General features: G+C 39.3%; 1 protein-coding gene across 7 annotated transcripts in view; it reads left to right on the forward strand.

Annotated features, from left to right (window-relative positions):
• Window positions 1-23,861, forward strand: part of utrn (utrophin) — a 179,931-nt gene that overhangs the window by 14,398 nt on the left and 141,672 nt on the right. For all 7 annotated transcript variants that reach the window (XM_058410390.1, XM_058410397.1, XM_058410395.1 and 4 more), the window contains 9 exons: window positions 5,153-5,214; window positions 8,005-8,097; window positions 9,104-9,181; window positions 12,128-12,220; window positions 12,361-12,533; window positions 12,936-13,051; window positions 13,365-13,522; window positions 18,318-18,542; window positions 23,302-23,483. In XM_058410390.1, the coding sequence (XP_058266373.1) occupies window positions 5,153-5,214; window positions 8,005-8,097; window positions 9,104-9,181; window positions 12,128-12,220; window positions 12,361-12,533; window positions 12,936-13,051; window positions 13,365-13,522; window positions 18,318-18,542; window positions 23,302-23,483 (1,180 nt within the window). The remainder of the gene's footprint in view (window positions 1-5,152; window positions 5,215-8,004; window positions 8,098-9,103; window positions 9,182-12,127; window positions 12,221-12,360; window positions 12,534-12,935; window positions 13,052-13,364; window positions 13,523-18,317; window positions 18,543-23,301; window positions 23,484-23,861) is intronic.

Here is a 23,861-nt window from a genome sequence, read left to right on the forward strand (position 1 = left end):
AGGCTGATGTGAGTGTGTGTGACTGAGTGACTGAGTGAGTGACTGAGCGATTAAGTGAGTGATTGAGTGAGTGAATGTGAGTGGGTGTGTGAGAGGGTGTGTCAGAATGCGTGCGTTTGTGTTGCATGTGTCTGTTGTGTGAGATGGCATGAGAATGTGTGAGTGTAAATGCATAAGAGTTTGTGAGAGTGCATGAGAATGAGTGTGTGTGAGTGCGCTGGAGTTTGTGAGAGTGCAGGAGAATGAGTGAGTGTGAAAGAGTTTGTGAGAGTGCATGAGAATGAGTGAGTGTGAAAAAGTTTGTGAGAGTGCATGAGAATGTGTGTGTGTGAGAGTTTGTGAGAGTGCATGAGAATGTGTGTGTGTGAGAGTTTGTGAGAGTGCAGGAGAATGAGTGAGTGTGCAAGAGTTTGTGAGAGTGCATGAGAATGAGTGTGTGTGAGTGTGCAAGAGTTTGTGAGAGTGCAGGAGAATGAGTGAGTGTGAAAGAGTTTGTGAGAGTGCAGGAGAATGAGTGAGTGTGAAAGAGTTTGTGAGAGTGCAGGAGAATGAGTGAGTGTGAAAGAGTTTGTGAGAGTGCAGGAGAATGAGTGAGTGTGAAAGAGTTTGTGAGAGTGCAGGAGAATGAGTGAGTGTGAAAGAGTTTGTGAGAGTGCAGGAGAATGAGTGAGTGTGCAAGAGTTTGTGAGAGTGCAGGAGAATGAGTGAGTGTGAGAGAGTTTGTGAGAGTGCATGAGAATGAGTGTGTGTGAGTGTGCAAGAGTTTGTGAGAGTGCAGGAGAATGAGTGAGTGTGAGAGAGTTTGTGAGAGTGCATGAGAATGAGTGTGTGTGTGTGTGAAAGAGTTTGTGAGAGTGCATGAGAATGAGTGTGTGTGAGTGTGAAAGAGTTTGTGAGAGTGCATGAGAATGAGTGAGTGTGAAAGAGTTTGTGAGAGTGCGTGAGAATGAGTGCGTGTGAGAGAGTTTGTGTGCGTGCATGAAAATATGTGTGTGTGTGCAAGAGTTTGTGAGAGTGCCTGAGAATGAGTGCATGTGAGTGTGCGAGAGTTTGTGAGAGTGCCTGAGAATGAGTGCATGTGAGTGTGCGAGAGTTTGTGAGAGTGCCTGAGAATGAGTGCGTGTGTGTGCAAGAGTTTGTGAGAGTGCCTGAGAATGAGTGCGTGTGAGTGTGCGAGAGTTTGTGAGAGTGCCTGAGAATGAGTGCGTGTGAGTGTGAGTGTGTGTGTGTGAGGGTGTGAGAGCTCATGCGAATTGCTTTGGAGAACTGATTTTGCTAAATATGGAGGATTGGATGACAAAGATGTTTGCTGTGTTCTGATGTTTCTAGAAAAAGGTCCCAGAGTTTAATTTTAAACCATGAATAAACTTTTACTTTATACTTTACTTTGTACTTAAAAAAAAAGAAAAAAAAGAAATTGTTCTCAGTGTGTAAGTCTGCCCTCAAAATACACACCTACCCTTTAACATCTGATTAATGTCCTCAGTACAAATTGTGCCTTTATTTTAAGGTTAAAAGAGGACACAGGGTCCAACCCGAGGGTCACGTGATTAGTACTTTTTTCCTGAGAAACTGCTACCGAAACTTTTTAACCATTCGGTAACGCGAAGAAATGTGACGTTATGCGAAGATGTTACATGTTTGTGATTTTAATATAAAAATGTATCTCAGTGAAAATAATCAAAGCTTGCGCTGCTGAATGTTGTTATAATATAATTGTGTTATTAATGTTTAATGCAGCACTTAATGACCTTCTTGTACACAGCACTAAGCAATTAACACAATAACGGGGCTTGCTAAATGTGCCGTAGTGTAACCCGTGTGAAAAATTGGTCAGTGGTGTCTGTGTGTGTGTAGGAGAGAGTGTGTGTGTGTGTAAGAGAGAGTGTGTGTATTTCAACAGGTTTGAATTATTAACAGCTGAACATCCTCGGTTTGTGGGTCAGACTTTACAGAGCTTAGCCTGGTCTCAGATTTCTCTCCTGCAAACACAGAGCCGTTACAACTCTGATGTAAACACTAGCACTAGTTTACATTCAGCTACGTCACGGTAGCTTAGCTAGCTAACATACCCTAATTTTATTCTACAGTTTAATAGTTTCATCTTTGTATATTGAACAGCGTTGGTTAAATGTCTATGCTGTGAACGGCTCTGCATTTTATTTTAATCATTTAAAAAATATATATTTTTTATATATATTCATTGAATATCTGTAACCTTGCTCAGGGAAAACTTTAAGCTTTGGCAGTTACAGCGAAAACACTGACACTGGAGACTCCTTCGGAATTAACGTCTCCTCAACAAAACTTTAACCAAATCAACAGCTGACCCTCGGTTTTATGCTGTGAATGAGGTTTTACTATAGAAGCGAGTATTAAATCGAGCGCATGAATTTAAAAAATGTGATTCGCCTCAGATCCGGAACTTCTTTCCGAGTTGCTGCATTAATAAATCCATCAACGCTTCATAACAATTAATCAGTCATCTTTTTCTTCTTTTGGCTTTTCCTTTCAGGGGTCACCACAACGAATCATCTCCCTCCACCTATCCCTATCTTCTGCATCCTCAACACTTGCACCCACTAGCTTCATATCCTCATTTATTACATCCATTACATTACATCCTCTTTGCCTCCTGCCTGGCAGCTCCATGTCCAACATTCTCCTACCGATATACTCACTCTCCCTCCTCTGAACATGTCCAAACCATCTTAATCTGGCCTCCCTTAATTTTTTCCCCCAAACATCCAACATTAGCTGTCCCTCTGATGTACTCGTTCCTAATCCTGTCCAACCTTCTCCCAAAGAGAACCTCAACATCTTCAGCTCTGCTACCTCCAGCTCTGACTCCTGTCTCTTCTTCAGTGACACTGTCTCTAAACCATACAGCATGGCCGGTCTCACCACTGTCTTGTACACCTTCCCCTTGATTCTCCTGCCTGCACTCGCTTCTTTACCTCTTTCCCACACTCTCCATGACTCTGGACTGTTGACCCCAAGTACTTACATAATGATTAATCAGTACACAAGGTAATATGTAGATTTTAATTAATTGTGATTTTCCCTCAGGTATGGTTGAGGTTTGTTCACGTTTCTCTTTAGAAAAAAAAAACATTCACTCGGTAATTATTCATGATTGAAAGTTAGACGTGAGACTCGCCCGGGGTTCAGGTTGTCTGAAGCACAGTTCAGCGTGTAAATCTCACCTGCACATCTGGATGCTCTTCATTACGCACCGGGACGGGTTCAGACAAGCAGCCGAGCTCTGAGAGGGATGAAGACCCAATGCATTCTGGGAGTTTGTCATGGAATGTCCTGTTAGTCAAAGTACAAGCCACGTCTCTCCAGTCGAGCGCTCGGTGCAGATTTAAACACTCTTAACACCTGACATGTCATTGTGTCATCTGTCTGTCTACGCGTGTGGGTTATATATCATACCTCAAGCATGGCTGTACTGGTACACACACACAGACACACACACACACACAGACACACACACACACACAGACACACACACACACACTGAACACAATGCACTGTATTCAAACGGGTGAGCTCAGGAATTCTGGGCCTCGAGATAAAAGGACAGAATGCATGTTTGGTGGTATGTGTGTGTGTGTGTGTGTGTGTGGTGCATATTATGATTCTGTCATAGTCATAAGTCAGCCTCATGGCTGATTTTCAAACATTTCCTGCACTCATCTTTTATACACTGTGTGTGTGTGTGTGTGTGTGTTTTGCACCAAGGCACATTCCAGAATCTTCGCCCTTCAGCAGTTTTGCATAGACACACTCCTGGTTGTCTGCAATGTAGGATTGTTGTGACCTTGGAGTTTTTTGACCTTTGACCCTGCACAGTATGCAAGGGCACATTTCGAAACTAATCTCCTAGCAACAGAAAACAAATGTGGATAAAATTGTCACTCTGTATATTTTGGCCAAAAAAAAAAATCTTACTTAGGTTTTTAAGATTAAATACAAAATGATATCCAAAGTGTTGCACTAAGTTACCCGATGTTGCCCGATTTGGAAAAATCCCCCGAAATTTGCTCTTGCTTCTAAATCATTAAGTAAATAATGGCCCTGGGATTCGTAAAAAATGATGAATATTATCAAATGTTAGGACATGACGTTATAAATCAACATTTATTTAATCAGTGCTCCAAATATCAAAACAATCGCGCTCCTGTTTCAATTTTTTCCCCTGATGTTTCCTGAATTTCGGTTTAGGTTTCACTTGATGGATTTAGTTACCCCGCATGCACGAGGAGGTCGGGGCAGTAACTCATCCTAATCTCTACATGTCTGCTTAACAGCCGTTGAACTCCTGACTCCGGGGTGTGTTAATATTACAGTGGAAGTGGATTGTGTTACACTTTGTGTTTGTGAGCTGATTTAAAAAACATTTGGAAGATGGAAAGGTTTTTCTCTCATCCAGCTTCAGCACCTGATAGCCCCGCCTCTTTTCTGCTACGTACAGTATGCGAATCTGTGAGTGGTGACCGCACGAAATGTCCACCATTCTACATTTTTTAGGTGAAAATCTGAATCATCGTGGTAATTGATGTGATATGCTCTTCCTCTTGTTGGGAGTTTGTTGGACAATGCACACTATTTATACTACACACTGACGTAGGATAGTGTGTAAATATACAGTTTGGGATGATTTGAGGAGTTAAGTCAAATACATAACTGGATATGACTTGGTGTTGATTTGTAAGAGATAAGAGTGTGTTAATGTGGGAGGGACATGGTAATGGGGGATGTGGGAGCTTAGTGGTCAAAGTGTTGGATGACTGATCCTAAGGTTACAAGTTCAAATCCCAGGTCCACCTGGGCTGGGATGCTGTAAATGCTAATTCTGCAGTAGACTCAATTCTAATCTGGATTGTCCAGTGGTACATAAAAATAGTAGTAGTGTGTTAATACTTTTCCTAGGAAAGTGTGTGTGTGTGTGTGTGAGAGAGAGAGAGGAAAAAAGCCATTCTGGAAACTGTGTGTCAGTGTCGAAAGAAATGAAATGGTACTTTGAAGAAGAAAATTCCACATTTTTGGAAACTTTCTATTTAATGTAAAGCTCTTAATTGTAGTAGTTTAAGACTGAAAACCAAATAAATACCTCTCTCTCTCTCTCTCTCTCTCTCTCTCTCAGATGAACACGATGCAGTCCAGAAAAAGACGTTCACAAAGTGGATTAATGCACAGTTCTCCAAGGTAACCACCACACAAACAGCAAAACCTCCTAAAAAAAAAACCTCCTCCCTTAAAACCACTCTCGGTTTTATTTTCTCCCCGAGACGATTCTGGCTCCGGTCGGGAAACCTGGCGAAGTCTCCTAGGTTCGTTTTCTTTGATCTGTCCCGGGGGGGGAAATGATTTGATCTGCTGGAAAGATTCTGCGGTATTTTTGGCTGTTGGGAGACGTTCCACTTCTCAGCAGCTTCCAAAATCTTTTTGAGTGTCTCCTCTGGTATTTACAGTAGAACCACAGATGGAGGTCTTTTGTCCTTGCTTTTCCTTTTATATCACATTTTATAGGGATTTTGTCCAATGGAGCTTTTGAGAAAGAGGAAAAAAGTTCAACTATCAAATGTCAGATCCATATTTTTAAAGCTAGCTGAGGCTTCAGTCTGTATTGTGGCCTCAATCTGGTGACATTCAAAGGTGTACAAGTGAACATTTTTGACTCTCTGAAAATACTATACTATAAAAGTATGTGCACCCCTGACCACCACACCCATATGTGGTGGTTGTCCCCCCCCCCTTTTTTGCCACAAAGTTGGAAGCACAAAATTGTATAGAAACCCTGCTCTAGCATGACAATGCCCCTGTGCACAAAACCCCTGAGCTCCTTGAAGACATGGTGTGGAGACTAAGGTTGGACTAGAAGAACTCGAGTGTCCTGCACAGAGCCCTGACTCTGACTCAACCTTTGAGATGAACTGGAACTGGAGTCTCATCAATATCCCAGTATCAGAGTCTGTTCTCACTAATCTACACTGCCACACTTCAACATCTAGTGGAAAGCTTCCCAGAAAAGAAGATTGGAGCTCAGCTAACACACCAGGAATAAATCTGGAATGAGATGTTCAACAAAATGTCCACATATGGGTCTGATGGTCAGGATTCCACACACTCTTAGCCATATAGTGTATTTAAGCCCACATTCATGTTCTGTTAGGGATGATGTTTATAGGCATGAAGGATAAAGTGTGTATGCGGTTTTGTGAGCGTGACCATATTTAGCTGTGTTGCTGTGTGCTTGTAGATTGACGTTTTGTTGCTTTGGAATGTATACATTATATATCATGCAGTATATAATGAATTTGATTCGTTCTGGAGGCAAGTTCTTAAGGCGGAAATTTGTATTGTGAAACAAATTCCCATGAGAAATAATGTAAACGCAGATAATCCGTTCCAGCCACCCAAAAATATTACCAATACGAAGAGTATGTAAACTGTATGGCTGCTTGCAAAGAACTAACCCAAGCCAAGCTCCTCACAGGAAGTTGTGCCACCAAGCTTGGACTAAAAATAGAACAGAACAGAACATGTTGGTATTGTGGGTTGACTCTTTGGAAACAGCTTTCGCTGACTGAAAAAAAATCGGAAAATTTGTAAACTCGCTTCGGTTGGCTTCACTTGACTTTCCACTGATTCAAGCAAGTTTTGAACGGCTCCCGGATGTACGCGCAACTTAGTCCGCGTTCGGTTCGGCATTCGTTTCGTATGCAGGAAATGCTTCATATGCTGATGCAGATTTCTTAATTCTTGACTTGAAAATTTGTGAGGGAGGGCATTTGTATGCTGAGGTTCCACTGTATATGGAAAAATTGACTTTGTGTCAGAAAATCACTTCGACTTTTCTTCTGTTTTACCTTCAGGGTGTTTGCTAAGGCATCAAGGGTCAGGTATTTAGAGACACCCTAACAGTGTTTGTTTGGGTGTGTTCTCGAACGACGGAGAAAAGGAGGAAGTCCCGTGACAGATAGTGACCCCTCTGCTCATCACTGTCATGTGAAAATCTTCACTGTTTGTCTGTTTTTGTTCATTACCTTGCAGTATTAGTATGATAAATAAGGTTGGTTTGTTTTGCATTGGTGCTTGTGTTTCTGGGAAAATAATCCAAACAGAATAGAAATCCACAGCTACGGTATACCGAGTAATAAAATATCAGGATTTGCATATCAAGGCAACAGATAAATAATGGTGTTTGTGTCTGGGATGTATTTTTGTTTGTGTGTCTTCATGTCCCTTGAAGACTAATAACCCATCTGGTCATCATTTCCCATGTGAAAGTTTCGGCCTTGTTCTCTTGGATATTTATAGAAGGACAAGGGTGATGGTGACCAGCAGCTAAACATGTCTCATCTGTCCTTTAATGCACTTCCTCATGTTGCCTAATATCTCAAAAAAGCTGAACTTTTTATGATGTGTTTCCCTGTGGGTAATTGCTGGAATAATTTAGCTGAGATGACTGCCATTATGACTGACATGGGGAGTTTATGGCAGCTGTTTTATTTAGAAATGAGATTTTTGAAATGGTTCAGTGAATCGAGTCGTTTGTTCAGTTAAATGATTCAGGCAGATTCATTCATCGGTTTGGTCATTTGAAAATGTCCAACCTGATAAGGCTGACATATTAGCATATGTCTGCACTTAGGAGAATTACCAAGGTCTGACTGAACTCACTGACTCAACTGATTATCTGAATTAGAGGGGAACAAATGTTAGTGAAAACCAAAAGACTCACTGAGTCAAACACTGATCTGTTCAACAAGAGAATTTTGGTCATGATAAAAAGATTTCCTCAATCAAATTCGAACCTATTGTAGTAGAGAGGAGTAAATATCGGACCAAAAGATTCACTGACCTGTTGAATTTTTTTTCTATTGTAATTTTATTTCAGTATAAGTGCTTTACATGCACACTTTATTAATGTTTTGGGATTGTGACAACATTACTGTGTGTGTGTTTTAACAGTTTGTATGTTTTATGTTCCAGACGGGGAAGGCGGTTATTAAGGACCTGTTCTCTGACCTTAAAGATGGGAGGAAGCTTCTGGACCTTCTTGAGGGCCTCACAGGAACCACCCTGGTGTGTGTGTGTGTGTGTGTTTTGTGTGTGTGTGTTTTGTGACACTTCCTATACTAAGAGTAAAACATGACAGCATTGACATTGTGAAAACATTTGGCTTGTACCTGTAGAGAAAAGTGTGTTTGTGTGTGGGTTCAAACCTGTCTTTCTGTGCAGGCTGCACAAGAGTTTAGGGTGTGCATATGCTGTGTTTGTAGTGTGCCTCCATTTGTCTGAGTGTAATTATAGTATGTGGGCATGTTGCGAGTTTGTGTGTGTGTGTGTGTGTGTGTGTGTGAGTGAGTGGGCAGTAAGGGGTCAGTTGTTGAGATGTTAACTGGCTGAGTGAGTGATGATGACTTGCTGTGTGTGGAATGAAATTCCTGAGAGCAATTTCATCAGGCACCAGGCCAATTATCCCTTTCTCATTCACTCACACACACACACACACACGCAGATGCGCACACACACACCAGATATTGTATTACATGCTCTTCAGAAATAGCCTTTGGATTTTAGTTGAAAATTGATTTCATATTTAAAAAAAAACCTCCAGTGATGACTTTATAACTGAAGGAAATGCTGCTTTTTTAACAAAGGAAAGCAAAGGGAAAAATAACACATGAACATACACAAACACACACACACACACACACACACACACACACACACACTGGTGCTTATGAGGACATTTGACACCAAGCTATACTTATGAGGACCTTTTGATCTTTGGTCCTAAAATTAGGTGTTTATATTTTTTAAAAGGTCTTAAAATTCACATTCATAAAACACACACACACACACACAAACACCATTTGGTGTTTTGACACTTTGATTGACAGCTGTTAGCTGATGAACGGTGTGTGTGTGTATTGTAGCTGTCAGCATGGCTCTTAGGAGGCAGGAATACTAATTATAACTCCCTCACACTGATCTGTGTGTGTGTGTGTTGTATATATGAAGAGTCTGGCCAAATGTATAACCTACATAATGAGTGTCAAAACTTTTTTCTCTTTTTCTCTTCTAGACTAAAGAGCGTGGTTTGACCAGAGTTCATGCTCTAAATAACGTCAACCGAGTTCTCCAAGTGCTGCATCAAAACAACGTAAGTTCTTTATTTCCTCTTCAGGCTGTTTGATGCAGGTCACATTATGAGGACACTAATAATACAAAAAAATTATGATGAGTTTTATATATCAAAAATAGCGAATACTTGAATATATATAAAATATAAAAACACTGTGAGAAGCCATGTTGATTTGACGTCACTTATTGAACTCAGGGACGAGGAGACCATCCTGACATCCAGAGTAGGAAGTCATAGAGAAAGTTGTAGTAGATAGATAGATAGATAGATAGATAGATAGATAGATAGATAGATAGATAGAACTTTATTGTCATTGCAAAGTACAGGTACATAGCAACGAAATGCTGTTTAGCATCTACCAGAAGTGCAAATAGTATAAATTGTAGTGCAGATAAATAGGGTGTACATCAATAAATAAGGCTATGTCAGAGTGTGCATAGAGAAGTATGTGCAAGTTGTACTTACAGCATATAAAGTGTTTAGAAAAGAGTAGTTATATATTTGTGCAAAATGTGTGCATTATGTACATTGTATGTACAACAGTAACAGAGATAATGTACAGTGTATATACAGATAGTGTGTGTGTGTGTGTAATATATATATATATATATATATATATATATGTGTGTGTGTGTGTGCTGATAATTTAACACTCACACTTGTAGTCAGATGGTAAGTTGCACTGAAATTCCATTGTGGTATCATGTGTTATATGGAAATTGTGCAATAACTACATTACAGCTGTTTTGCATGTTGACTCTAGCGATTTCTACAAGCAGCAGATAAATCAGACTGAGCGTGAAGTATATCTGACCATGTCATACTCAGATAATCAGTTGTCATGCAACATTTAAGTCTGTATGCAAATGTCTAAGAGAGCAATGAAGAGAGCAACTTTGTAAAATACCTGAAACGTTTTAAGTGAAAACAGTTTAAATTCATTTTTGGATCTCTTCACTGGTGAGTTATTTAATCTGGTTGGTCGGAAGTTTTTGAGGTTCAACAATCGTCAGTCTTCCGCCATTGGAAAGTCTTTGTGGTTTGTCTGTGGCATGACAAGCTGGGGTTTATTTTCTCTTATTAGCATCAATTGATTGAGATGTGAAAGTTTATAGCTGCTAAGTGATAACAGAAGCTAACTTGTTACTATAAATGGACAGAACGTGTGATGTGTTGTTCTTATATTAATAAACTTTTGTTAGCGTTCTTCAGTTTTGTAGGTGGTTATGCTTTATGCTGGGACAATTGAACCACCATGCTTTGATTATTTTCCTATAACAGCATGCTTCTGAGTTTTACCAAATTAGTCTTGTTGGATTTATACCTGCGGATAATCTTTATTCCGATATAATGCTGGTACTACAGAGTAAAGACCAGGTGCAGCCAGGACCTTAGTTTCTCTCTCTCTCTCTCTCTCTCTCTCTCTCTCTCTCTCTCACGCTCGCTCTCAGGACCTTAGTTTATCTCTCTCTCTCTCTCGCTCTGTGTCACTGTCCTTGGTGATGTTTGAGCTTCAGGCTGTTGTTTCTCAACGTTCTATGTTCAACATCAACATCAGTCAGAGACAGACAGTGCAGTGTGTGCTAACAAGGACAGATTAATTAGTGTGTGTGTTTGTGTGTGTTGTGTTAGACTTGATTTAAAAGGACAAAAAATTCACCTATCAGAGGTCCACATAAGTATAGGTTGGTGTCAGATGTCCTCATAAGCACCCGGTCTTCAGAAAATAAACTCATTTTTTTAAAAAAAAGACTTGGAGACATTATATATATTTGCTTTGGGAGACTGAGGTAAAGGTTAGTATTAGATTTAGCACACTGTTAGCATATTTTAATTGTCTACAGTGATTATAGCAAGGTCCTCAGAAAGATAAGAAAGTGTGTGTGCGTATTTGTGAGTGTGTGTGTGTTTGCCGTTGAAAGATAGCGATAAACATTGCTGGGGGCAAGGTCTTTGTGGTCCTGTGTTTATTTCCTTTCCTTTTATGTTTGCCATAGCTGTAGTGTGACACACACACACACACACACATTTGCAACAGTCACCAGTTTTGTTTTTGGTAAAACAGCGTGCTTTTAGTCCAACTGTTTCCATTCTATTTCTTTATACAACACACTCACGCACGTGCACACACACACAGCAACCCACCACAGAGTAATCACAGAGCTTAAGCTCTCTTGAGCTCCAAGACTCATCATTAACCTTCGTAGCATTGATAGCTGATGGTCAAAAGTCCTCTAACACACGCAAGCAGAAATACAAAACAGAAACATTTGGAATTTAAGGTCACAATCAGTCCACCAGCTCCATGGATTTTATATTTGCTTGTAAAGGTGGAGTGAAAGTGAAATACAGTACTGCAGAGTTCAGCGAGTGAGAGGAAGCAAGAGCATGTTCAGAAACAAGACAATGTTTACATACAATCACATGACCGACCTCAGTGAATCTCGGTGTGCGTTTGAGCTACAAAACATCGACGTCTCATCGTGTTCTCCAACATCATTGTTCTATCTAGCTAACTTCTAGAAGTTTATATGTTGATTTGTCTAAAAAGTAACACGTGTGTGTGTGTGTGTGTACAGAACACATCATTTAAAAGTATTGAAATGCTACTTGTTTACCGTTATTTCAACCCATTAATTTTTTTAAATAATCGACTTCATGAAACTTTCCTAAAAATATTTTCATTTGTTTAGTATACTGTTAACACTTTTTAAGTGAGCAGTTATAGAAAAATAATCAGTATTACTCACAGACTTTTCCTTTAACGGCACATCTGAGTGTTTTATTTTCTCTTATATTAAAGCAATTTGTCACTGATTTCAATTTTTTGGCTGCTTCACTTTCACCTGAGCAGCTGAGGAATTTGGGGATTTATTGAAGGGATGGAAGAGGAAAATGTCTTTGATGTTGTGTATTAGAATGTGATGACTAACACACACACACACACACACACTGTCTCTGCAGGTAGAACTTGTGAACATTGGAGGGACGGACATTGTCGATGGGAATCATAAGCTGACGCTCGGGCTCATTTGGAGTATCATCTTACACTGGCAGGTGAGAACTTTTCAAAACGGACACACACACACACACACACACAGGTGTTTATTGTATATTACATATTTGTCATTATATATGAGGATCAGTATAACCGTCATGGTGTTTGGGTGTGGGTGTGTGTGTGTGTGTGTGTGTAGGTTAAAGACATCATGAAGGATGTGATGTCCAGTCTGCAGCAGACGAACAGTGAGAAGACTTTACTGAGTTGGGTCAGACACTGCACTCGTACCCGGAGCGACGTTAACGTGCTCAACTTCACCACAAGCTGGACGGACGGACTCGCCTTCAACGCCATCCTGCACCACTTCAGGTCTCACACACACACACACACACACATTTTCTCATTTCATATATTATCTTCTTGGTTTCGTATCCTCTAATTTTCTCCCCTCTAAGCATCTCGTCTCATCTCATTTTGTCATTTTCTTTCTTCGGTCTCTTTTTTTTTATCTTCTTTTGTTTCTTCTTTTCTGTCTCTTCTTCTTTTTCTCATTTCTCATGTTTTTGTCTGTTTTTTTTCTCCTCAATTTTCTCCCCTCTAAGCATCTCATCTCACCTTGTTTCGTCTTCTCTCTTTATTTTATTTTATTTTCTCATCTCTTTATGTCTCATCTCTTTTTCTTATGTCTCCTATCCGTTATGGACTCGTATCTCTTCTCCTCCGCAATTTCATTGATCTCATTTCATCTCATCTGTTTCCTTTTGTCTCCAGGCCTCATGCTTTCAGTTGGGATCAGATCGTGGCTCTTTCTCCGGTCGAGAGACTTGAACACGCCTTCAGCTTTGCCAAAAATGAGCTCAACATCGAGAAGCTGCTCGACCCTGAGGGTAAAAATCACCTACAATTTCTACATATAAACACATGGGACATGTGACCAATCAGAGAGTACAGACACACTACACACACACTCCATACACACCACACACACACACACACACACACACACACACACACACACCATTCACACACACCGCACACATCATACACATCATAGGCATGCCACACACCGTACACACACCACACACTGCATACACTCACTATACACACTCTATGCACACACCATACACACACACCATTCATACTCCACACACACTCCACTGAATGGAAATTAAGACGTTTTTCATACGTCACTTTCTCCAGATGTGGCTGTGCAGCTGCCGGATAAGAAATCCATCCTCATGTACGTGACGTCTCTGTTTGCTGTGCTGCCCAATGACGTCACCATGGACGACATCCGAGAAGTTGAGACCCTGCCCAGGAAGTACAAAGTGGACGAGGACCATCCTGTTAGCACACAGGTAGACCACAGAATAATCACACGCTCATCTGAGAAATCAAACTGTTCAACTGTACTGATGATAAATGAACAGGATTTAGCATGAACTGTAAAACAGTACGCTAATACGAGTCGTCGCTAATCAGCACACTAGAAGACAGAAGAGTCTTTTTTTCCAATCAGTAAAATGAGCAGATTCTATTAATAAATTAACTTATAAATCTGGAACGATTGACAGTTGCATCTCTAATATTAACCAAGGACAACTTGAAGCTCCGCCCCCTTCCCACTGTCTTACCTTACCGTCGTCTCGACTCGATTTTCCTTTTCAAAAATAAAAACCCTTGTGTTCTGTCAGTGTGAATGAAAAATGTTTTAAGTTCATTAATATGATTGAAATCTGTCATTATATGCTCAAATAAAGCTAACATTATAGATAGCATGATATAACAGTATATTGAAATAGCTAGCATGAGCCCACTGTTTTGATTAGCAACACCAGCCAAAAGTTGTTGAATGATAAAATGGACAAAACTGGCAGCTAGAGAAAGCAAAAAATTCGGAAAAAATTGTAACCAAAAAAGAATGAAAGATTTATTTTAATGATAATAAGAAATGCTGCTAGCAGTCAGTGCACACGTCTTCAAACGTTTTTCCACAATGCCACTGGTGATTACCGTAAAACTCCACATCCACCTTAGATAAGTGTTTTGTGTAAGCGTTATATCCAGAACGTTCTACGTTTTCACCGAAGATCCTCCCATTTTGTCGAGGCTCCTCACAGTAATTCTTCTCCGGGTTTATTTTACCAGAATAAAACCTGGTCCAGTTCCAGGATCTTGCTTCAAAACACAGCACCATCCAGAGACCACAGTCCTGCTGAAACAGCATTGTATTTATTCTACACTTCCACATGGCCTAACAGATCCAACGTGAACGTTACGCGGCTTTCTAAATTAAAGTAACTGACTTAGAAGGGAGAAAGTGTGCACTTAAGGGTTACGAAGGCAGAGTGGGAACAAAGAAGACTTTGTCACTCGTCACTGAGTAAATTCATTAACCTGTAAATGCCAAGCCTGCACTTAAAAAAAAAACAAAAAAAACACAGTGAACAGACTCCTGAGTGTTTACTTTATATTACATTTACTTTATTCATTCAGCTGTTATTTACTTTTATCCGAACAGAGGAAAACAGCACAGTGCGAGCCCTGAGTGTAGAAGCTGAAGGATAAAGGCTGTGTTTAAGAGCTCAGTAGATCCTCGCTGGCTTCCATGTTTAAATTATTTAAACAATAATAATAATAATAATAATAATAATAATATAATACAATAATATTATTATTATTATTATTACTATTATTATTATTATTATTATTATTATTATTATAGTAGTAATAATAAAAATATTTAATTTTGTTTAATTGTTCACAGTGAAAAAATTATAATTGATGATGCAGTGAAGTTTTCTTTGAGGAGAATAGGTAAATAAATAGGTAAATCTGCCAACAATACAGTAATGTTAAAAAATGTAAAAAATTGTTAATTTTTTTTGCTAATAGTTAACAAATCATTAGCTCTTCCTCGGCAGTTGAGTGTGTATTTTTTATATTTAATATTTTAATATTTAAAAATAATATTTATTATGTATTTTTCTAAAAGAAATATGCAACACTGAAAAAGAAAACCTAAAATAAAAAAATGGTTAACATTTTACGATTGAAAAATTGACCGCAGAACAGTTTACATCACCTCAGCTGCTTCTTTCTACTCTGTTATTGTGAAAAAAAAATATTCCTTTGTTAATATTTAATGAGAATTTTATAATGCATTTATTTATATGTTATTAGGGAAAAAATACTAGGTTAAAAATATTAGTAGAGCATTTTAACACTGCATCAGCTGCTTGCAGTACGTTCATAATTATTTAAAATAAAATTCTTTCAGATAATCCAAGAGATTAAGAACATCTAAGAAAAACGTCCTGGGAGAATTCATCACAATGTTGATATGACATCATCTTATCACCTGGTTCACCAGCTCTGGTTCAGATGGTGCAGTTTGACAGGAAAGGGAAGTGAGAGTGCGTGAGGTGCCGTAAGCGGGGCTGTGTGGTTAGAGAACTGCCCCTGTGGTGTAGATGTGACTCAGAACCTACCCCTCCCACAGCACTCTGTTCTCGCTCTGCATTCGCTTTCACTCTTTTTCCGCTGGCGAGACTGAGTCATCATTTTCACCCTGTCCACCGAAGTGCAGCCAAACACACACACACACACACACACAGAGCACATTCTGTTTAATTTTAGCTGTGTTGGTTCGGGTCTGTTCGACAAACACACACACACACACACACACACTGTACAATTCTAAGGAAAGTTCTGGAAAGTCTTTCTCTGCCCAGCCCACACGGCCGATCAACACTCAGCTCTTAGTATCGCTCATAAGTGTATGTGTGTGTGGAGAGAATTTGAGTATGCCATATGTTTGCCATTTAGGAGGTTATGTATTACCAAACCTCAGCTATTTTAACCCAGTGTTGTTTAGTTGTAGCCACACATGCACACACACACAAACTTTCTCAGGCTCATCTCTTATTTTAACATGCACCCATACAAATTTCTGCTTTTTGCTTACTTGCTTGTTCTTGCTCACTCTCTCTCACTCTCTCTCTCTCTCTCTCTCTCTCTCCCTCACCCTCACCCTCACCCTCACACGCACACACAAATAATTCTTGCTTACTTGCCCCCTCTCCTCTCTTTCTCTCTTCCTTTTACACACACACACAGACACACACACACATTATGTAGCTGAGCGTGTGGGTTTGTGCTCAGAATGTCAGTGCATATTTTGACTCTGTGACCTTTCCTCCCAGTGAAGGTCATTCTGCACAGATCCGCACTGATCACCCAGGCTTTATTTAAAGACGTGAATCGGAGCGATTATTGCATATATACTGTTGCATTGTGTGGTGTGTGGAGTTCCTGGGTTGGGAGTGTGTTTGTGTGATAGTATTCACTCTAAAAGCCAGACAGCACCAAAATAATTCATTCAATGGATACAAACCAAATATGGAAACCAGAGTTTCTTAAAAAGCATGTGAAATTCATGTGAATAAAAAAAGTGATATTGCAATAAGTTTTTGTTTTCTATTAGATTTTTTCATTGAGCACATTTGCTGTCATTTATTATTTATTATTCATTCTAAAAAACTGTATCAGCATACAAATGGTTACATTTTGTGCCTTTAATTAAAAAATCCTGTTAGTAATTTCATATAATTTATTTTTATTTTATTGTTGTCTTTTTTTGTTACTTTGTGTAGTTGCATATACTTTTTTATTTTGATTTTTTGTTTTTATTTTAATTGCAGTTATTTTATTTTGGTTATTTTGTGTGGGCCATTTCCCATCATTTATTATTACTTTTTACCTTTTTGTTGTTGCTTATTATTTATTATAGCTTATTTGTTTTTTTTTATTTTGTTTTGATTTGTGCTTGATTTTATTTTTCTTTCTTTTTTTTATTGCACTATATTGCAAAAGGCAATTGCATCTTTCCCGCTGTTACTTTTTTATATTATAGTATTATAGTTTATTTTATATGAATTTTTAAATGCATTTTTCATGTGCTTCACTTCCTGGTTTCCGTACAGACTAGTTGTGACGTCAGCTATGGAGGTCAGATCTCAGGAGGCTTACTAGCATGCAATGTTATAGGCTACAGTTAGCTCCTTGTTATAGCGCCCGCCTCCCATGCTGGAGACCTGAGTTTGAGACCAGCAACATATAGCTTTGCTTTTTGTAATCACACTCGCATTTTCTTCTGGAAATGCAACATTCTAGTTAAAATTCATTTTATTAATTTTAACAACAATATTAAGAGTGGTAGTGTTGTGGTAAAATGATAAATGTGGAGTTACTCAAGATGGTGATTAATTATATTTGGATAAATGTATGTTAAAGGTATGTTTTATAAAATCTGCATTTTTTTTTAAAAAAGTATGTTTTTTTTCCCCAAATGCATATTTGTCGACTTTGTCCCCTCATAAATAACACTTTGTTGTTTCGTTTCACCGTGGACTCGGTCCCCATGGCAGCTGTGTACACTCCAGCCTAGGTGTTAAAACTCTCACACTAGTAAGATGACTCCCTAATGAATGCCAGTAAATTTCAGTGGGAATTTAAGGCTCATGTCACTGGATCGTTGATGCAACCTGCATTTTTAACTTTGTAGCTACTTTCCCACTGACCAAACGTCTGCATGTTATCTAACATCAACATTAGCATTTTCCAGAATTCTTGGGTGCGGTGTCATGTTTTTTTGCCGTTTAGTAGGGCACGGTGTGGGAGTGTCTTCTACAGAAAACGCCCTTCCTTATAATGAAACACAGTGGTATTTACACCATGAAGAAAAACCTGCTTCTGTTACAATTACACAATCACACACACACTTTCTTTTGACATTTCCATGCAGATATTTAGTCCTATTTGGAAATGTCAGGTGGTTTATGGGCGTACGTTTGTGTGAATGTGGATGTTGTTAGTGTTTTTTTCCTTGATAAAGAATACAGCTAAGAGGTTAAGAATGCATGCTAGTCAGAGTCCAGTGACCAGCAAGACCAGCTTTACCAGCAAGGTTTTGTTAGTAACTCTAGTACAACCAACCACTAAACACAACCTAAAACCAGGATGCCATTACGGATGAACCCACCCACAAAATCCACCCTTTGTAGACATTTAAAAAAAAAACTGCTTTTCTATATAAACCCCCTTGTTCTTGATGGTCTATTTGCTTCATGTTCTCGTCCACCTCTCCTGCAGGGATTGGCTCGAGCACCGGAGGAGGTGGGCAGATCACCGGCCGAGATCCCAAGAACGGACAGGGATATCGATTTGGAAGCAGGGACGGAGATGGACCTGGACTCCTACCAGGTCACGCTGGAGGAGGTGCTCACGTGGCTGCTGTCCGCCGAGGACGCGCTGCAAATCCAGGAAGAGGTTTCTGATGATGTGGAGGAAGTTAAGGATCAGTTCCATACGCATGAGGTACCACAGCTACAGTTTTACTCTGTATATTATGTCATGTAAAAAAATGTAGTTTATGAAGCATCAGATTAATCTTGAGTATCACTGACTTGCTCGCTTGGCTAAAAGTAAATCTAACCTGGAAGGGATGCTGGCTTAGGTCAGTAGATTATTTCACTGGGATGCTGTAGATTTGCACCTGTGGCTGCTGTAATCATGAAGACATCTTATGCTCATCCCTGGACTCATCCCAGAAAAGATGGTCCTTTCAAGACTACTGTTTGTCTTTACGTTCTAAACCTGAAATTTATAATGATTTATAATCTGATGGGTTCCCTTTACAATTTGATTCTTCTCAAGTTTTTCCTTGCTCCTGCTGCCTCTGGCTTTCCGGTTTCAGACACTAAATTAACTATTCAGACAATCCTGAGAATCTAAACGAAAGAGTCAAGTTTGTGAAGATAAGGAGAAGTCACCTTGTCCCTCTGCAGACTGTAAACACCTCCTTTCTTCTCCGAAAGGAATTTGTAGCCTCCTTTGCTCCCTCCTCCTCTCTGAGTACACGGTCACAACATGCAAGGAATGTCAGGAATTCCATGGAGCAAGATAGCTCCAAACTCCCAAACACTGAAGAGAGTGACGGATGTAGAGGCTAGGAGGGTGGGGAAGGTGTTCTGACAGTGGGGTTGTAATGAGGTAGGGGGAAGGTTTGCATTCCTAATGGTAAAGGTGGAGGCTAATGGAACAGAAACAAGTCAAATAAACACATATGTGCCAATCCTCTTAGGAATGGGCTTTTCTAGAGTTCTAGGGGCAGATAATTTGGAAGCTTTGCCAATTCTGGTACTTATTCCACTTTTGATGCACCTGAACCTCTGAAAACTTGCTATTTCTCCATTGGCCTTTGGTCCGGGCCCAAATATTGTATGGTCTTTTGCATCTGATCAAGGCAGCATTGCCCTAAGAGGTCTTTTTTTTGCTGTGAAAACTATTTTCAAGACTGAGTGGTCCAGAGAACCAATCCCTGGTCCTCTCAGAAGGACTGTGGCTCACTTCTACTGAACCATGGTGCAGTCTGCATTAGGTCTGGAAGCTATCTGCTGTATGTTGTGCTGCTTCCTGTTTCCAATCTGGTGAAGATGACTGGGAAGGGGTTGTTATGGTCAGTGGAGGTCATGCTTTGTATGTAGGTGCTTTTGCTTGGGATCCTGTGTGGTTAATAAAAACCTTCATATATAAGCTAGATGGGCTCCTTGATTGCAGGTGTTCTGGTCATCCAAAATGTTTTGTACTTCACAGCTTGAGCCTTGGTTCTGAAGAAACATGATGTAAAACAGCAAGTGGATGAATTTAGTGCCTTATACTTTACACAAAATTGGCACTTGGAATTGCGCATTAAAGCAAGGGCTCAGAAGGAATTCTTCAACGTGAACGCAAAACTGTGATTGTGAGCCCCTAACCTGATCAAATCGATCCATTTGTGGAAACTCCTTTAGAGATAAAAGTGCCAAAAATGAGATCATTACATGGTCACCCAAGATGGTGAGGATCAATTACTACTAGAGCCTGAAGTTCTGTTTTTGTTTGGGGCCAAATCTACATTAAGTTCTGATGCTGTAATGGAAAAATGGTCTGGTTTCTTTAACATTTTCCCAGTTTGGAAAACAACACGCCAACATAGTGATGAATGAAATTAATGCATCATTTCATCATCTCTGTCCAAAGTGGGTTAAGTGGATTTTTTCCAATGCCTGTTGAGGCTCACTCCTGGCACTTCTGTTTCCTGACTCTGAATCAGTGCAAAATTGATATGTTTATTCACTTTCTATTTATTTGGTTTGGTTTCACATTACATGTAATTAAACGTATCAAAAAGCACAATTTAGGCTGAGAAGCATGTAATTGTTCTATTTGAATTTTTTCAGTCATGGGTCAAAAATATGGCGCCTCAATAACTAAACAAAGCTTTACCAGAAATTGTCAAGAATTGCAAAAATCCAGTATTTAGTTTCTTTTTTTGTTTGCTTGTCCAAATTTCTTCACGCTGGTGTTTTTAGTTTGCTTCCTGCAGTGAAGTCGATTCTGAGTGACTTGGAAGTAGATCAAAACAACCTCGCTCATGCGCTAAGGCTTTATTTGGTCCACAATCGAGCGTATTTGTTGTGTTCTCACTTCAGTGGTCAGGTTCCACATCAGGGGTCCATTCATATAGACTAAATGGACCTGTGTATGGGAAAGAACCCTTAACGTCATGTCTGCATTTTTTTTCACGGTGGAAAAAACTGACTTCATGTGAAACTTTAGTTCTGTCTCTGAACAAGTTTAGTTATGGAAGTAGCCAGATTTCTGGTACCTTCTTACATAGTAAATGAACAAATTTTACACAGGTAATGATGAGGATGAAAAGGGTTTTCTTTTAATCCTTCTTCCTACAAGGACAACTCTCTCTCTCTCTCTCTCTCTCTCTCTCTCTCTCTCAGTGTGTGTGTTATCTGTCACGTTCGTCTGGCTCCCAGCGCTTTGCCCTCACCGTGTTTTGTTCGGAGGTTGCCATGGCTGTTCTGGGGTGAAGTGACCCAGAGCGCACCTACAGGCACTGAACACGAGCACTTAAGTGCTCAATCACTCCAGATAAAGCAGCCAGCTCGGTTTTCTTGGAAGGAAGACACAGCAGGCCATTTTAAATTTAGCAGGGTGTGTCTAAATCTTCCAATTAACAGAGACTGAAAGTTGGACAGAATAGACCAAAAAGAAAACTCGCAGAAAAAAAACATAATCAGTCTGCACAACATCCATTTGAGGAAAAAATTGACCCGTAACAACCTGATTCAATTTTGTCCAGTTTGGTCCGAGATTCCTTTTCAGAGTCATGTACAATGTGCTGATGTAATGTTATTTTTATTTGTGGACCTCATTAATTCATAATATGCACCAGCTCATAATGTGAATCTGTAATTGAGCCTGAGGCCAAGTTTTTAGGTTCAAAGTGATGAAAAAATAGCCCAATAGCAGGGGATCCTTCCTGATCTGGCAACCATGACAGTCACATTATACCTCAAGATGAGTTCAACATTTCAAATTAAATTTTTTTTTTTATTAGCAAAATATTTTTAGTTGCAATTTCTACATAAAATAAAAAAGTTAGTTCTGTGCTTACAAAACAGACAAAAATCTGTTTTGTAAGCACAGCTGTCGCTAGCTAGCTATGATGAGCGATGTGTGATTACCTCCATGAAACAGCTGATGCTGTAAGCAGCCATGTCGATTTGAGGTCACTTGCTGAATTTACGAATAACCCGACCTTCCTAAGGTAGACTTGGAATTCCGAGGTGAGTGAAAATCGTTTTTAGTTTTTCTGGAAATCCCGAGCTACACCTTGTCATATGTTTATATTTCATACTTCTCTACTCTATAACTATGTCTGAAGAATTTCAGCAACCAAGCTTCACGTGGACGCGTTCTTCAGTCTCATGCAACATCGGATCCCATCAGGGACTCGGGACTGGAATTTGGTAGCTCGATATCAAAGATCAAAGATATCTAAGAGCAGCATTGTGTTCATACAGCACATTCTGATAGCGATCATCGAGCTGCTTTTTTCTGTCTGGTGCCGATGGTATCTTTAAGCTCAGGCTTTTAGTGGAGACTGAATAGAGAAGCTGAGGTGGATGTTTTACACCAGGATAGGAAAGAACTTACAGAAACACACTGTTCATTCGATATCAGACTCCTCTACAGATCTTCTGAAGATAACCAGATTGAGAGAAGCGTGTGAGGAAGAGCGGCTGAACATAAAAAATTCACTGATGTATGTGTAGATATAGTTCTGCAAAAATCTGTGGTGTATTATGGAGAAGTGAAGAAAGAATTTCTCCATAATAAATTAAATAATGGAGCAGAAGAAAGAAGACAAAATGAAGACAAAGAATTTCCTTTGGGATTAATAAATAATTAATAATAAAGGTCTGTCTTGTCTTATCTTATTTTATCTTATCTTAAATATGTAGGAGTTTGGACATATATTACAGTTTGAAGAAGCGTGTAGTCAAAAAGGCACAGATTTAATGACTACCATGTGTGACACTTTAACAGCTCTCTGAATTACAGGCCTAGTTACTGAAGAATTTCAGTTAAATGAATAAAGCCAGTCGGATTCTGGGCCTTCATAATCATTTAAATATATTAAGCAGTAAAATATTTAACATTAACTTACAATAGGCAAGGAATAAAACAAAAGGTTTTAGAAAAATAATCAACCACATGAAACGACAGAATGTCTCGAAGTGTTTTATTGATTTATTAATGAATGAAACGCTTTATTCACATATAGTTTCTTTTAATGTTGTTAGCTCCTCACATGTTTTACATCACCAGCATTTCTTTCATTCCTTTTTTAGTTACTAAGACAAAAGAAATCGTAGCTTTGTCATGTTAATGAGAAACTACACATGGTAAAGGTCTCCCTCTGTGGAGAAGACTTTCCTGAGGAGGAAAACATACTGACTGTTAGAAAGCTTTAATAGTGGAGACTCCTTATTTCACAAACGTCAAATAATGTTTAAATCTATTAACGGAAAGCTTTACAGTTTTAACAATTATGATTTTTTTCTTTAAATAATTGTTTTTAAATTGGTTGTCGTACATTAAGTGGAGCATCTGTTGTACACGTGTCCCTGTGAATAAAGTGGTTGCTATAATAACGATAACATAGTAAACTGAACATATTATTAGATATCTGGGATCTGTGCTACATGTTAAAGGCACATGTTTTTTTTTTCAGGAGTTTATGATGGAGCTGACGGCACACCAGAGCAGTGTGGGTAACGTGCTCCAGGTGGGAAACCAGCTGATTTCTCAGGGCCGACTGAGCGAGGAAGAAGAGGATGAGATCCGAGAGCAGATGACTCTGCTGAACTCGCGCTGGGAGACCCTCCGTGTGAACAGTATGGACCGACAGGCCAGGTACACACACACACACACAGTGGCTATTATCTGTATCTTTAGTGCTCCAAATATATTTATCTGTGTTATGGAAGTGGGTGTGGCTTAAACCAAACATGCTCAATGTACACTGTTAAAAAAAAAATACTAATAATTTTTACATTCTATTTTGGAGATCAGGCTTAGGTTTTAGATCTACTAAAGCCATGGCCAGAAGTTTTGAGAATGACACATTAATTTTGGCACTATGGTATTCTGAAGTATAATTACAAGCATTACAAGCACATCAAGTTTATAGACAATTACATTAAGTTTATTATTAAATTAATTACATTAATGCAAAGAGTCGATATTTGCAGTGTTGATTCACCCTGGCATGCTGTCAGTCAACTTCTGGGC

Source organism: Hemibagrus wyckioides, linkage group LG15, assembly GCF_019097595.1.
Source record: "Hemibagrus wyckioides isolate EC202008001 linkage group LG15, SWU_Hwy_1.0, whole genome shotgun sequence".
NCBI lineage: Eukaryota > Metazoa > Chordata > Actinopteri > Siluriformes > Bagridae > Hemibagrus > Hemibagrus wyckioides.